This window comes from Melanotaenia boesemani, chromosome 17 (assembly GCF_017639745.1).
Source record: "Melanotaenia boesemani isolate fMelBoe1 chromosome 17, fMelBoe1.pri, whole genome shotgun sequence".
NCBI lineage: Eukaryota > Metazoa > Chordata > Actinopteri > Atheriniformes > Melanotaeniidae > Melanotaenia > Melanotaenia boesemani.
Window position 1 is genome coordinate 975655 of NC_055698.1, and position 16331 is coordinate 991985.

The 16331-nt window shown below is 40.4% G+C and overlaps 1 protein-coding gene across 1 annotated transcript; it reads right to left on the minus strand.

The window, feature by feature from the left end:
- Positions 1–3685: 3685 nt before the first annotated feature.
- tnfa (tumor necrosis factor a (TNF superfamily, member 2)) lies at positions 3686–5460 on the minus strand. The gene is made up of 4 exons (XM_042012341.1): positions 5202–5460; positions 5082–5109; positions 4889–4945; positions 3686–4531 (listed from the first exon to the last, which is right to left on the minus strand). Exons 1-4 carry the CDS (start codon positions 5349–5351, stop codon positions 4059–4061), a joined length of 708 nt encoding a protein of 235 aa, XP_041868275.1. The 5' UTR covers positions 5352–5460; the 3' UTR covers positions 3686–4058.
- Between the last annotated feature and the right edge of the window lie 10871 nt (positions 5461–16331).

Sequence of the window (16331 nt, forward strand, 5' to 3'; positions counted from 1 at the left end):
GTTATAAATGAATAGAACTATAATGCAGAGTTGTGAAATATTAGTCAATCCCTGATGATCAGATAACCTGAGGGTTTCTGTGGTTACCTGTAAATAACACCAAGTCATTTAGCTTTAATGTACAACCACAGCCTTTGAGTTTCCACATGGAATTTGTTCTGACCGTGATTTGTTGTGGAAGTAGGAGCCATATTTACATTATTTCAACACCAGCTTCATCACATATCGCATCTAATGACATAACCACTAACTTAGATCATGGAAACAAACGAAATATCGGATTATAGTTATTAAGGTGTTGAATTTAATAGTTTCTACAAAGCATTGCAACGTGGACGACTCTGCATCGATCCAGCAACAAAACACAATCTATTCTGCCGCCGCATGCGTGTGTGGCGTGGTCAAGCCTGCTGCAACAGCTCTACAGATTCCCGCCTGAACCCGCTGAAAACAACATTTTTTAAAACTGTGAAACTATGGAAACATACAGAAAGTACATCAGTATCTCACTGGAAATACATTGTCTCAATGTACACACAAGAAACTGTAAAAACACATATGTTAGCTTGAGGCTAATATCTATTAAAAAATACCATTGACAAGCTAGTTTAGCATCCGCGAGTAAAGTGTTTAAAACAACTTTGTCTATTAACAAATGTTTACCTCAACAATATTTTCAAAAACAAACTGACGAAAATAATTGCAGGCAAATGTTTTCTGGCCATAAAGAAAAACATGAAAAGAGACGAAGGGACAACACACAGTGCTTTGCTGCAAGAAATCTCTACACTAGAGGGCTGCTTAACCATTTTTGAACAGAACGTCACAGTATTTTAATGTTTCTTGATTTTCCAGCAATGGAACAATAATGATCAATAATGAAGTAGAAAATAACATCATTCTTTATGTTATGGCAATATCAGGACATCCAGATTGATTTCTGAAATAATTATAAATAAACACAGAGTTCATAATTATCTGACTGCTTGTATTCATTGATGCAGTGAAGAAGAAAACTGAGGCTTCAACACATGGCTATGCATCATGATGATCATGACAAGCACAGCCCCAATAACACTGTCTCAGCAGGAGACTCTGGTCCCAGACAAAGCTTAACAAGTGGCAGATTTCCCCGACTAAATAAAAATAAATAAGAAATTATTGTCAGTAAGTGTCCAGCTTCAGTCTGCCATGTTAAAAAACAACAAATCAATACAGAAAGCTTGGTGTTATTTTGGATTCTGAGCTTAATTTTAACAGCCATATTGAAGCAGGAACCCAATCAACCTTCACCCACCCGAAGAATAAATCCAGAGTAAAGGGGCTCAGCATGACCTCGAAAGTCTTCTTTATCATCTGTTTTCAGTTGTCTTGACTACTTGACTATACTGTAATGGGTTTCATGTACCTCTTGGGGTACTTGGAGATACACTAGGGCAGTGGTTCCCACCTCTGGAGACATAATCACTACATGCGTGTGGAAATGTGAACATATGTAGGCTTAAATTTAAAATAACTTCTAGATCTTAAAAAGCTACTCTGATCATCATGTGAAATACTAGATTTTTCAGTTCCACATATCTGGGATGAAATGTTAGTTGATGTTGTAAATCTGTTGCAATCTGAACATGTGAATATATATAAATAATAAAGAAATACATTAAATATGTAAATCAAATAAAAAGTTTAAATTTAAATTTAAAGAATATATTAAATTGTTCAATTGCATAAATAAATTTCAAATGAAAATATAAAATATTTTATACTCACACACAAACACACATACACGTATATATAAATATATATATATATATATATATATATATATATATATATATATATATATATATATATATAGAAATTTCACTTAAATTTCAGGTTGTTCATAATGTCTTCAATAAATAGTTCAATAAATGTAAAAAAAAAGTTAACATTGTTAACGTTCTTGTGCTTCTTTTTAAACAAAGGTGTGGAGTTTTTATTATTGATGGGCTATTCTGCTGTTATTTTACTGGAGATCAGATTGGTCGTGTGAAACCTGGACTAAAACGGAAACTGGCACCTCTGGTTTAGGGATGAAAATATATTTTACCAGAGGTACAATTTTGAATTAAGTTTGAGAACTACTGCTGTAAAACACTAGGACAATTAATCCACAACGCTGCTTGTGTCCTCACACAGATCAGAGAAAGGGAACAGATCCAGATCTGGTTCTCACATCTCTACAATGGTTCTGGTTCTGGTCCAAAATGTAGATCTAATCTGCTGACTCCAAATGAGTCTCCCAAATTTCTGATATCATTTGGGTAAAGTTTGCTTTCCATCCCGAGAGTTTAAACTAAACATTGACTTTTCTGCTCCTGATTATTTCTAGAAACCGTTTCTAGTGACTGGTGGAAGTTCAGGTTCATGCCGGCTGGAATCTGGCTGTTTAAAAGTTCCAGGCTCTGATTCTCCTTCTTTTCTTGATCTTCAGTATTAAAACGATGCACTTTCCATCACCTATAAATTTACCCAAAGCTAAAAAATCTCTGTGTATGTTTTTCTTTCTGAAAAACTAACAAATTTTATTCAGCATTTTCACACAAGATTTTTCATCAACCTGGTCACCATCACATGATAGTTCCTGGATTTCCTGTAAAGCACTTCAGCTGGAGCTGAAAAATCCATTGCTAATGTCTGATAACAAAAGTTCTGCTTCCTGAAGGCAAAGCTGGTTCCACAGACAGGGTCCGAAGGTTCTGTCTCCCTTTCTATTTGTAGAACCCCTGGAAGGCCTCTGTTGGACACGTTTGATGGTCAGCTGAGAAAGTGTAGTGCTACATAAGCATGCAGCCTAGCTGCCAGTATTCTGGGCTGCTGTCCAGTACAACCAGGGACAGTATTTTCCTAGTAAACCTCTGATGCATGATTTTTTATTTTATATTTTTTTTAACAGTCCCACATTTTCTGAACAATATTTTACTCCCACAGATATGTATAGTGATGCTGTTCTAAAACCGTAAATTATTTGACTTATTTTATATATTTTATCTACTATATACAGTACAAATATTTATATAATCATATTGCAGCATATTTATATATTTACCTATGTTATAAGAATATGGCCGTATCATTTTCCTGTTTATCGCTGAGGTGTCCTTGGTAATTACAATGTATGTACATATAAGATTTTTCGCCAGTGTCCACTGAAATTGATTCATTTGTAAATATACCATACACTCCTGTACATATGCTAGAAAACTGCTTCTAAAGAGGAGCATGAAAGGCTAAATTGTGCTTGAATCGGGCCTTACATGATTTTACTGCGTTTTAGTGAAAGTAAGCTTTATATTTTTCCAGAATGCACACTGATAACATCACATACTGTAGTTGCTGTTGTGCTGTGGGGTTGACATGGTAACCACAGAGCATTTATCTTCTTTTGCAACTTTCTGCCACAAGCAGAAGTCAGTATTCGTTCCAGCTGTCGTCGACAGGGCGTTTTTCACAGAGTAGTTTTACTTCTTTCACCTTCTTTCACTGTTTCACTCTTCTTTCTCTGTTTTTCTGCAGTGGACACAGCTCTAAAAGAACTCTTTGAAAAATAAATTTAATTCAAGAATTTATTTAGCATCACAAAATATTTTACCGTTTTTGAATCTCCTTAAATAAAATTCTTAGAAAATTGTTTATTAATAATTTATTTAATAAATTAATCAATCTTTTCAAGATAATTATCAGAAAAGTACATAAAAACACAAAGGAATAAATAACAAATAAATAAATCAATAAATATAATAAATAATTTACACCCTTATCAGCCTGTAGTGAAGCAGAACTCTGCAGTGAATCAATACGAATGACACTGCGGGCATGGAGAGAGTACATAGTACACAACATTTAGCCCTGACACACATCCAGGGTCATTACTACAGTTACCGTAGTTTGGTTCTTTGGTAAATATTATTAAAACAATCTTCTGATGTTTAGCAGTGTAGTTGAGCTCCAGCGGAGCAGCAGCTGAGCCATAAAGAAGCTTCATGGCTCCGTTCATGGCCCTCAGTTCCCTCATCTCACAAAGCAAACACACCAAAGAAGTTATTCCCAGTGCCATCCTCCAGTTGCTGCAACATATTTTCCTCCATTTTTGTCTTCAGCCGATCTCCTCTCCTCAGGTTGAACACAGCTCCCATGTAAATGGCAGAGAACCATTTACCATCAGCATCCGGGTCAGTGCTGCCTGTCTTCTGGCAGGCGGTCCGGGTCGAGTGCAGGATGGGTATATAGGTTTTCTCATCATCGTACCCATACGAACTGGACCTGCGCAGCACTGTGTGGCTCAGGTTCACCATGGGCTTGGAGGCGGTGACATCAGCCTCGCTGCTGCTGCAGCTGACTCGGAAAGTTACTTGGCTGTAAACGAAGTAGAGGCCGTTGTGAGGAATTACAATCTCATTATCCTTGAGTTCCAGACCACCTTGGGAGTGGGACTGGTCCACCTGGTTCCGCCATTCCACTGAGTCACTGATGTGCTCGTTGTGTTCTCCTGTTGAACAGATCAAGATGAAAGTCACCATGAATACAACAATGATTTTAATGTCACTCATCTCTAAGCCCATTTTCCTTTTGATTTGGAGTGATCTCACATTCTTTAGTTTTTATTAAACTATTTTTTAAAGTAAAGTAGTCACCAAGGGGCCTTAATGGACCCTGAAAGTTAAAGTTTAAATCTCCTCAAAAAGCCCTGAAACTTCCCTCTGAGCTACTAAATTGCCCCAAAACTGCCTCAAAGTCCATTTTTCTCTGAAGCAATAGACCTGAAAGGTCAGAAATGAAGAATCAATCTGTCATTTTTTCCCACAACACATTGTTCATCCTAGCAGGAATTTAATATATATTTTACCTTCTAAATGAATGGCTGCTCTTATGTTTGAAATCTGCCTCAGTTTGTGATGAAGATCTGTAAAAAAAAAGGGAAGATAGAGGTTACAAAATGTGCTCCTGTTCTGTTCCTGACTTTTAGACAATATTAGATGCTACAAATGTTGATTTGCACACAACAGAACTTTTGAAATGATCAGGCAAGAGCTACTCACCAAAAGTGTTTTCATCTGGTTCTGGACCCTGTTTAAGAGAAGAGAGGATGCAGAGTGAGTTACAGGACATCTGGGTTCTGGTGAGCTGGACCATCTTGGCTCCTCTGATCTAAGACCTACCTTGGCATGTGTGTTGAAGATAAGGACAGCAGCAGCAGCAGCAAGGCAGAGCATGAATGCCAGAAGGATCGCGGTTAGCCTGGAGCTTTTAAATGTTTTCTGTTCAGCTTCAGTGTGAGGCTCCAGCGTTACTTTACATTCACCTTCCATCTTTCCAAATGAGCTCTTTCTGTCACTCCAAGTCAAGCTGAGCTCTTGACAGCGTTAATGAAAGTTAGTTCTTCTTCTGCTGTTTATAAACTGACACTGTGAGTGGCCCATTTAAACAGTTTCCTCTTATGGGGAAACTCCAGTGATGTCACTCAAAAAGGACCCAGATACTCAGAGAATCTCCCAAACCGCACACTCCTACATGCCTCCATGACATATCATAGTAACACACACCTGCTGAAGGTGTTTAAACTCCTTTCATAATTCCATAGAAAAACCAATGCAGACTTACACACATTCTGTTGGTCATATGACTGAAATCCAAAGATAAAATATACAGAAACACGTTCAGCAATTCGTTTTAAATACAGATGTGTTTTCATACATACCCTTTGTTAAGGTGTTTGTTTCTACTGTCGAAAAACCATAAATAGCCGCCAACAATAACTCTGGGTGCATGACACTGCACATAAAACGGAAGAAGGAGGTTCAGCTAATGTGTCAGTTCAAATATGTGCAGTCGCCTACAACATATCACTTCCTGTTTGTCTAAAAATAACATTTGAACATCTCCATATTCTCCATTATTATAGTCATCTTTAATAAATAGAAATAAATTAAAATAATACAAATAACTACAGAAGGACAAGTATGAAAATAAAAATCGGCAGAAATGTCAAAGCTCAGTCAGATTCGAGAGCTGGAGAGAAAATGGGTCTTTGTCATTTGCAATAATTTACAGTGTTCAGGTTAAAATTGTTGCAATGAAAAGCAACAGTGACATCAGCGAGTAACCATGAATATGATGTCAGCAGGAAGGAGTACATGGGGAGAGTTAGTCAGTTACCACTTGAATGAGGAACAATACTCATATGAATGTGTTCCTTTTAATCTAAACTAGGATTATCTGATCTTTCTGAGCTCTGCAACAATTTCAGTCAGTCTAAAACAAGGATGGGCAACCACTCCCTCCTCAAAGGTTGCAGTTCTGCAGGTTCAAGATGTTTCCCTGCTTCAACACACCCGATTTGAATTAAACTGCTCTCTTCAATACTTTATCAAGCTGTGCACCAAGCATGTTGACCTATTGATATGATTCAGGTGTCCTGCAGTAGGGAGCACGCAAAACCAGCAGGACTGGGACCCTTAAGAAACAACTTTGGCGATCCTTCGTTTAACCATATAGCATCTACCACCCTGTATTCACCACGCAACATCTACCACACTGCATACAACATTTTGCATCCACCACAATGTATCCACCACACTGCATCCACCATACTGCATCCACCATACTACATCCATCATACTGCATCCACCATACTGCATCCACCATACTACATCCATCATACTGGATCCATCATACTACATCCACCATACTGCATCCACCATACTGCATCCATCATACTGCATCCACCATATTGCATCCATCATACTGCATCCACCAAACTGCATCCACCACACTGCATCAACAATACTGCATCCACCATACTGCATCCATCATACTGCATCCACCACACTGCATCCATCTGACTGCATCCACCATACTGCATCCATCATACTACATCCACTATACTGCATCCACCATACTGCATCCACCATACTGCATCCATCATACTGCATCCACCATATTGCATCCATCATACTGCATCCACCATATTGCATCCACCATACTGCATCCACCAAACTGCATCCACCACACTGCATCAACAATACTGCATCCACCATACTGCATCCATCATACTGCATCCACCATACTGCATCCATCTGACTGCATCCACCATACTGCATGCACCAAACTGCATCCATCATACTACATCCACCATACTGCATCCACCATACTGCATCTATCATACTGCATCCACCATATTGCATCCCCCATACTGCATCCACCAAACTGCATCAACAATACTGCTTCCACCATACTGCATCCATCATACTGCATCCACCACACTGCATCCATCATACTACATCCACCATACTGCATCCACCATACTGCATCCACCATACTGCATCCACCATACTGCATCCATCATACTGCATCCATCATACTACATCCACCATACTGCATCCACCATACTGCATCCATCATACTGCATCCACTATGCTTCATCTTTCATCTGGCATCCACTGTGCTGCATCGACAATATTGTATCTTTCATGTGGCATCAACCATACTGCATCCATCATACTGCATCCATCATACTACATCCACCATACTGCATCCACCATACTGCATCCATCATACTGCATCCACCATATTGCATCCATCATACTGCATCCACCAAACTACATCCATCATACTGCATCAACAATACTGCATCCACCATACTGCATCCATCATACTGCATCCACCACACTGCATCCATCTGACTGCATCCACCATACTGCATCCACCAAACTGCATCCATCATACTACATCCACCATACTGCATCCACCATACTGCATCTATCATACTGCATCCACCATATTGCATCCATCATACTGCATCACCAAACTGCATCCACCACACTGCATCAACAATACTGCTTCCACCATACTGCATCCATCATACTGCATCCACCACACTGCATCCATCTGACTGCATCCACCATACTGCATCCATCATACTGCATCCACCATACTGCATCCACCATACTGCATCCATCATACTGCATCCATCATACTGCATCCACCATATTGCATCCATCATACTGCATCCACCATATTGCATCCACCATACTGCATCCACCAAACTGCATCCACCACACTGCATCAACAATACTGCATCCACCATACTGCATCCATCATACTGCATCCACCACACTGCATCCATCTGACTGCATCCACCATACTGCATCCACCAAACTGCATCCATCATACTACATCCACCATACTGCATCCACCATACTGCATCTATCATACTGCATCCACCATATTGCATCCATCATACTGCATCACCAAACTGCATCCACCACACTGCATCAACAATACTGCTTCCACCATACTGCATCCATCATACTGCATCCACCACACTGCATCCATCTGACTGCATCCACCATACTGCATCCATCATACTACATCCACCATACTGCATCCACCATACTACATCCATCATACTGCATCCACCATACTGCATCCACCATACTGCACCCATCATACTGCATCCATCATACTACATCCACCATACTGCATCCACCATACTGCATCCATCATATTGCATCCACTATGCTTCATCTTTCATCTGGCATCCACTGTGCTGCATCGACAATATTGTATCTTTCATGTGGCATCAACCATACTGCATCCATCATACTGCATCCATCCTACTACATCTACCATACTGCATCCACCATACTGCATCCATCATACTGCATCCACCAAACTGCATCCACCACACTGCATCAACAATACTGCAACCACCATACTGCATCCATCATACTGCATCCACCAAACTGCATCCACCACACTGCATCAACAATACTGCATCCATCATACTGCATCCATCATACTACATCCACCACACTGCATCCATCTGACTGCATCCACCATACTGCATCCATCATACTACATCCACCATACTGCATCCACCATACTGCATCCACCATATTGCATCCATCATACTGCATCCACCATATTGCATCCACCATACTGCATCCACCAAACTGCATCCACCACACTGCATCAACAATACTGCATCCACCATACTGCATCCATCATACTGCATCCACCACACTGCATCCATCTGACTGCATCCACCATACTGCATCCACCAAACTGCATCAATCATACTACATCCACCATACTGCATCCACCATACTGCATCTATCATACTGCATCCACCATATTGCATCCATCATACTGCATCACCAAACTGCATCCACCACACTGCATCAACAATACTGCTTCCACCATACTGCATCCATCATACTGCATCCACCACACTGCATCCATCTGACTGCATCCACCATACTGCGTCCATCATACTACATCCACCATACTGCATCCACCATACTACATCCATCATACTGCATCCACCATACTGCATCCACCATACTGCATCCATCATACTGCATCCATCATACTACATCCACCATACTGCATCCACCATACTGCATCCATCATACTGCATCCACTATGCTTCATCTTTCATCTGGCATCCACTGTGCTGCATCGACAATATTGTATCTTTCATGTGGCATCAACCATACTGCATCCACCATACTACATCCATCATACTGCATCCATCATACTACATCCACCATACTGCATCCACCATACTGCATCCATCATACTGCATCCACCATATTGCATCCATCATACTGCATCCACCACACTGCATCAACAATACTGCATCCACCATACTGCATCCACCATACTGCATCCATCATATCGTCCATCGGGCGGCAGTGGCTCAGGCGGTAGAGCAGATCGTCCAATGATCGGAAGGTCGGCGGTTCGATTCCCACTCCCGCAGTCATCTGTCGTTGTGTCCTTGGGCAAGACACTTAACCCTCCTTGCCTCCAGTGTTGGCATCGCTGGTGTATGAATGAGTGGACAAATGTTCGGTGATGGTCGGAGAGGCCGTGGGCGCAGACTGGCAGCCACGTTTCCGTCACCTTGCTCCAGGGCAGCTGTGGCTACACACATAGCTTACCATCACCAGGTATGAGAGAGGAGTGGATGAATAATGGATTCACAATGTAAAGCGCTTTGGGTGCCTTGAAAAGCGCTATATAAATCTAATCCATTATTATTATTATACTGCATCCACCATACAACATCCATCATACTGCATCCATCATACTACATCCACCATACTGCATCAACAATACTGCATCCACCATACTGCATCCATCATACTACATCCACCATACTGCGTCCACCATACTGCATCCACCATATTGCATCCATCATACTGCATCCACCACACTGCATCAACAATACTGCATCTACCATACTGCATCCACCATACTGCATCCATCATACTGCATCCATCATACTGCATCCACCATATTGCATCCATCATACTGCATCCACCACACTGCATCCACCACACTGCATCAACAATACTGCATCCACCATACTGCATCCACCATACTGCATCCACCACACTGCATCAACAATACTGCATCCACCATACTGCATCCATCATACTACATCCACCATACTGCGTCCACCATACTGCATCCACCACACTGCATCAACAATACTGCATCCACCATACTGCATCCATCATACTACATCCACCATACTGCGTCCACCATACTGCATCCACCATATTGCATCCATCATACTGCATCCACCACACTGCATCAACAATACTGCATCCACCATACTGCATCCACCATACTGCATCCATCATACTGCATCCATCATACTGCATCCACCATATTGCATCCATCATACTGCATCCACCACACTGCACCCACCACACTGCATCAACAATACTGCATCCACCATACTGCATCCACCATACTGCATCCACCACACTGCATCAACAATACTGCATCCACCATACTGCATCCATCATACTACATCCACCATACTGCGTCCACCATACTGCATCCACCATATTGCATCCATCATACTGCATCCACCACACTGCATCAACAATACTGCATCCACCATACTGCATCCATCATACTGCATCCATCATACTGCATCCATCATACTGCATCCATCATACTGCATCCACCATATTGCATCCATCATACTGCATCCACCACACTGCATCCACCACACTGCATCAACAATACTGCATCCACCATACTGCATCCATCATACTACATCCACCATACTGCATCCACCATACTGCATCCATCATACTGCATCCATCATACTGCATCCACCATACTGCATCCACCATACTACATCCATCATACTGCATCCACCATACTGCATCCACCATACTGCATCCATCATACTGCATCCACCATACTGCATCCACCATACTACATCCACCATATTGTATCCACTACAATGTATCCACCATGCAGACATGATAGTGTCTTCATGACAAACATAAAGTGGTTAGTTGTATGCATGGATGTGCACCTGCAGATAACAGTGTGCTTATACAATGCTTCAACAGTGGGGGTAAAACAAATGACTTAGAGAGCAGTCCAATCTGAGGTCAGGGGGACTTTTCATGATTTCTGTCTCTGCAGGTCAGAGGTTTTCTGTGAGAAAATATCTTCACAATTTTTAATTTCTCTATTTTATGCACAGGTCTTAAATGGGGCAGATTTCAGTAAATAGTAAAAAAGACTAATTTAGCTATTTATCTCAAAATGAAAACCTAACATTGCTGAATGCATGATAACAATTTGTAAGAGGTATTAGACTTCGTACTGGTTAAATAAAATTAACTGATAAATTTCAGTTTATCAATATAATAATGAGTGTTCCTCACACACCCGTGTAAGCCAAGGAGTTTCTCAAGGTTCTGTACTTGGACCTATTATTTCACAATGTATATGCTTTGTTTAGGTAATATTGTTAGAAAGGAAGGATGGCACAAATTACACAAATGGTACTCGGATATACTTCTCCATAAAGCCTATAGAAACCAATCGGTTTGTCAGATTACAAAGATGACTTAAAGACATGAAGACTTGGATGACTCAGAGATTTCTCCTTCTAATTTCAGACAAATGGAGGTACCTGACTTTGGACCTGAGAACCTCAAGAAGACACTGTTTATTTTCTCTTCGTTGACTCCCTCTTTATTCCAGAATAGAATTTAAAAATCCCCTCATATATAAAGCTCTGAGTGACCAAGCTCGATTTGATCTTAAAGATCTCAGAGCTTTACTCTCAGACTGCGGGTTTACTGGTGGTTCCTAGAGGTTCTCAAAGTAGAATGGGAAGCAGAACCGTCAGTTATCAGACCCCTCTTTGTGGAACCAGCTCCCAGTGGAACCACCTCCCTACCTTCAGATCATCTTCAAACTTTCCGTTCTGATTAATCTTATAGTAGGTCTGGCTTGATGACGTATATCTATCCCCTTAGTTCTGTTGCTATAGGCAGAGGCTGTTGGGGGACGTCCCATGACAGGGGCGGCATGGCTCAGTTGCCGTTTCGATCCTCCCCTGGTAAGGTCATGTTGAGGTGTCCCTGAGCAAGAACCCCTAATTGCTCCTGATGGGTTATGGTTCAGTGCCCTGCATGGCAGCTCTCGCCTTTGGTGTGTGAATGTGTGTGTCAATGGGTGAGTGAATGCAACATATATTGTAAAAAGCGCTTTTGGTAAAGGCGCTAAAAAAATACCATTTACCATAATTCACTGGGCTCCTCTCTGCTCTCTTTACTCGCCATGTATGGATTTATGACAATAATGACATTGTTAACTCATGTTTCCCTCCTCTGCTCTCAGTGCATGTCCATGGCTAAAAGTTATGGTGCCTGTTGACCCGTCTTTCCTGTCCTCTCCACCTCCACCTGATCCAGGCAGATGGCCATCCTTCCTGGTTCTGGTTCTGATGGAGTTTTTCCTCTCCCATGTCTCCTCATGCAGCTCGGGGTGGAGAATTGAATCAAAGACAAGATTTCATGCTGTTTGCCTTAGCTAGGTAATTATTTTATGACTATTATGATTGGTTTAGATGAACACAGTTATAAATTGAGCAAATGTGGATTTTTTAAGCTCGATCATAATGAATTGGTAAAAGTTCTTGAGTTTACTTTGTTGACAATTGGTGGCATACAAATAAAGCTGAATTTAATTTACTTTTGAAGCTGGAAGCTGAAATTCATGCAGAAAAAGCAGAAAAAGTACAAACCTGTAAAATTTTACCCATTATTTTAGAAGTGGCTGATTTTTGCCACCACAAGGTGACCTGGTATGGAGCAAGCTGAGAAGTGTGTGTGTGTGTGTGTGTGTGTGTGTGTGTGTGTGTGTGTGTGTGTGTGTGTGTGTGTGTGTGTGTGTGTGTGTGTGTGTAGATGTATAAAATATTTGGACTGCAGACCACATGAGGGACATTTTGTGAAAAAAAAAAACTTTTTCTTTTTCACATCCTTTTTTGGCTTGCTGTCAGGTAGACCCCCACCCTCTGCTGAAGTAAGTCCCCAGCTCTGGAAAATTTAGTCATCTTCACAGAATGACTAACATGCCCACTGAGACAAATATATAATAAATGTATGAGTAACAGAGTAACACTTCCCCGTTGGTAATACATTACAATGAGTGTTAAACACACTCACTCTGTTGTCTTTTTCAAGTGTGTTAGTGTGTGTCACTGCCAACTCAGTTTCATCCGTGGAGGTTAGAGCTGGTTTAGTGGTTTATGAGATTACCATGGATGAGGAGAGTCTGTGTCTACATGGTTGTTATCTGGTTTTGATCTGGATTTTAATGAAACAGAGTAATTGTAATGAAGAACTGAAATCTACTGATTACAGTGAGACACAATAACTGTACTAACACAAGTTGGACAGCTGAGGTTTTACTTTTGTAAAACTACTACTATGACATGTATGGTGGACTGGAGGCTTTCGTTCGTCTTTCTTTTGTATTTGTGTACAAGGTCAAATTTAAGATTTAATGATGCAATCTGATGATTTCAGTATTTTTCCAACACACATTTGTTCTGGTTCTCCACAACAAATGATCGGTGATAAGACGTAAAATATACGCCTGAGACCTCCAGACCTGAACCCAGACCTGAACCCAGACCTGAACCTAGACCTGAACCTGACAAACTGGAGTAAACCCAGACCATAGACTGCCCCTACAGGCTTGTACAGTGTTACTATGGTTGCATCCCTTCATCCTTCTCTAAAATTACCCTGATGCTCCATCACTCTGGACCAGGGTCAGTCTGTACTCATAGAACCACATGACCTTCTTCCATGGCTCCAGAGTCCAGTCTTTATGCTCCGTACCAAGTTGAAGCCTTAGTCTCACTGACTGGTGGTTTCTATGGCAACACTGATGTTCATTCTCCATCCCATGAGAGCACCGGTGTGTGGATGTGAACATGTTCTTAGTTGGGTTTTATAACTTGTTGCCTGCTGAAAGAAAACCGCCCATGCAGTAACTTTTCAATAGGAGGCTCCTGTGTTTGCTTAGTTAAAACCAGGTGGCGACTGTGTTTGTTTGTTTGTTTTGTTTGTTTGTTTGTTTGTTTGTTTGTTTGTTTGTTTGTTTTGTTTGTTTTGTTTGTTTGTTTGTTTGTTTGTTTGTTTGTTTGTTTGTTTGTTTGTTTGTTTGTTTGTTTGTTTGTTTGTTTGTTTGTTTTTGGTCAGGCAGTGTATCTCAACCACTTCACACCTGCTGTCACATATTTTGTGACAAACAACTTCTAACCTTCTTTTACTTTATTTCTCTTTATCAAACTAATTCATTTTATACATTTATTTATTTTATTTTTCACTCTCATTTATGTATTTATTTTTAGATTATTTATTTATCATCTATCTTTATCTATCAATGGTTATTCATTTATTTTATATTTAATTGTACTTATTTCTTTAAGTAAGAATAAAATGTACTTTATTCTTGTATTGGTCTTTTGTTTTGTTTTATCAGAGTTTTTCCTGTTTTAATTGTGTTTTATATAAATGTAAATAAATTCAGGTGTTAGCGGGTTAATGCCTTTCAACCTTCTTTTCTGTTCTTATGATTTTATTTGACTTTTTCTTTCTTCCTTTTCTACCAAACCCTTTTGGTAGAAAGAAGATTTTTGCAGATAGAAACTCGCAATAAAACTATAAACTAGTTCATAATCTACTCAGTCTGGTGTGAGACAGTATACTGTCCCAGACAAATAAACTATTAGAATAAAATAATATTTAATAAATAAAAAGAAAGCAAAACTGATGACCAGATCAAGAGAAAATATCTTTTCAAATGGACATAAATGTCCGTATCGATGCCTGAGGTTTAATGTGTTTTCAAAGCTGAGTTCCAGATACAAATCAAAATCAACAACATGTTTGTATTTAAACAAAATGACTTACAAAAACTACAAAAGACTTTAAAAAAAAAAAAAGCTATACACTGCGTCTAGCACCACATGACAGCACTGGTCCACCTGGTCCAACAGGACTCCAGCAGTCTGACTACCACTTCATGATGACGTCCATCTTATTTGAATTCATGCTTGTGTGGTTCTTACTCTCAAATGTAAGTCACTTTGGATAAAAGCGTCTGCTAAATGACTGTAGAATAGAATAGAATAGAATAGAATAGAATAGAATAGAATAGAATAGTATCACAAAATCACACGGCAGATGTAAAAGATAAATATTAACAAATCTACATCTGCATTAACAATGCCACCAATAGATAAATTAAGCAAACATTTAAAATGACCACTGCTCGTCCATATGTTGAGAGGATATGGTAGAAAATGATAAAATGTCCTGGATTACACAACGAGCAGGTCATTACTGATATTGCACATGCTGTGCAGTCACACTGACTCAGCTCATACGGAGCTGCTTGTGATTTCCAGCCTCTGATCCATCTGCTGCAGACGGATGAGCTGCTTGTTTTCCTGCAGCATCTCAGGGTCAGACATGCTGGTCCATCTCTGATTCCTCTCATTTTCTTCGGTTCAGCTCAGTCTGCTGGACGTAGTGTACCCTCTCAACTTTCAGCCCTGGTTCTCACTTTCCTCTGACCTCTTACAACCACTTCAGTTTTAAAATAGCTTGTCTGGTCACTGCACATAAGGAGGAATGTCTTATCATGGGAGGAATGAGCTGCGAGTCACCTTGGCTGATAAGAGCACCTGTTAGACCAGAAGCCAGTTCAGCATAGCTGGGAATGTTTCTGTGATGACATGACTTAACCAAACCTAACAACCACAACCAGGTTACCAGGTTATCCTCTTCAACCTGGTTAACCAACACAGGTGTGTTGACTCACTCAGTGTATCAGGAGGCAGAGCTGGCAGCAACAGAGACGGACCAATCACAAACATGGATCTGAATTTCCCCTCAGGAGGAGCAGCATACAGTCTAACCATCCCAAAATATCATACATTT

Excerpts from the sequence above, each read along its gene's own strand:
- tnfa (XM_042012341.1), bottom strand. The coding sequence starts at position 5,351 with ATGGAAGGTGAATGTAAAGTAACGCTGGAGCCTCACACTGAAGCTGAA. Across the intron at positions 5,110-5,201 it reads TCTTCAACACACATGCCAAG|GGTCCAGAACCAGATGAAAA; the intron begins GTAGGTCTTAGA and ends TCTCTTAAACAG. Across the intron at positions 4,532-4,888 it reads AGCAGCCATTCATTTAGAAG|GAGAACACAACGAGCACATC; the intron begins GTAAAATATATA and ends TCTGTTCAACAG.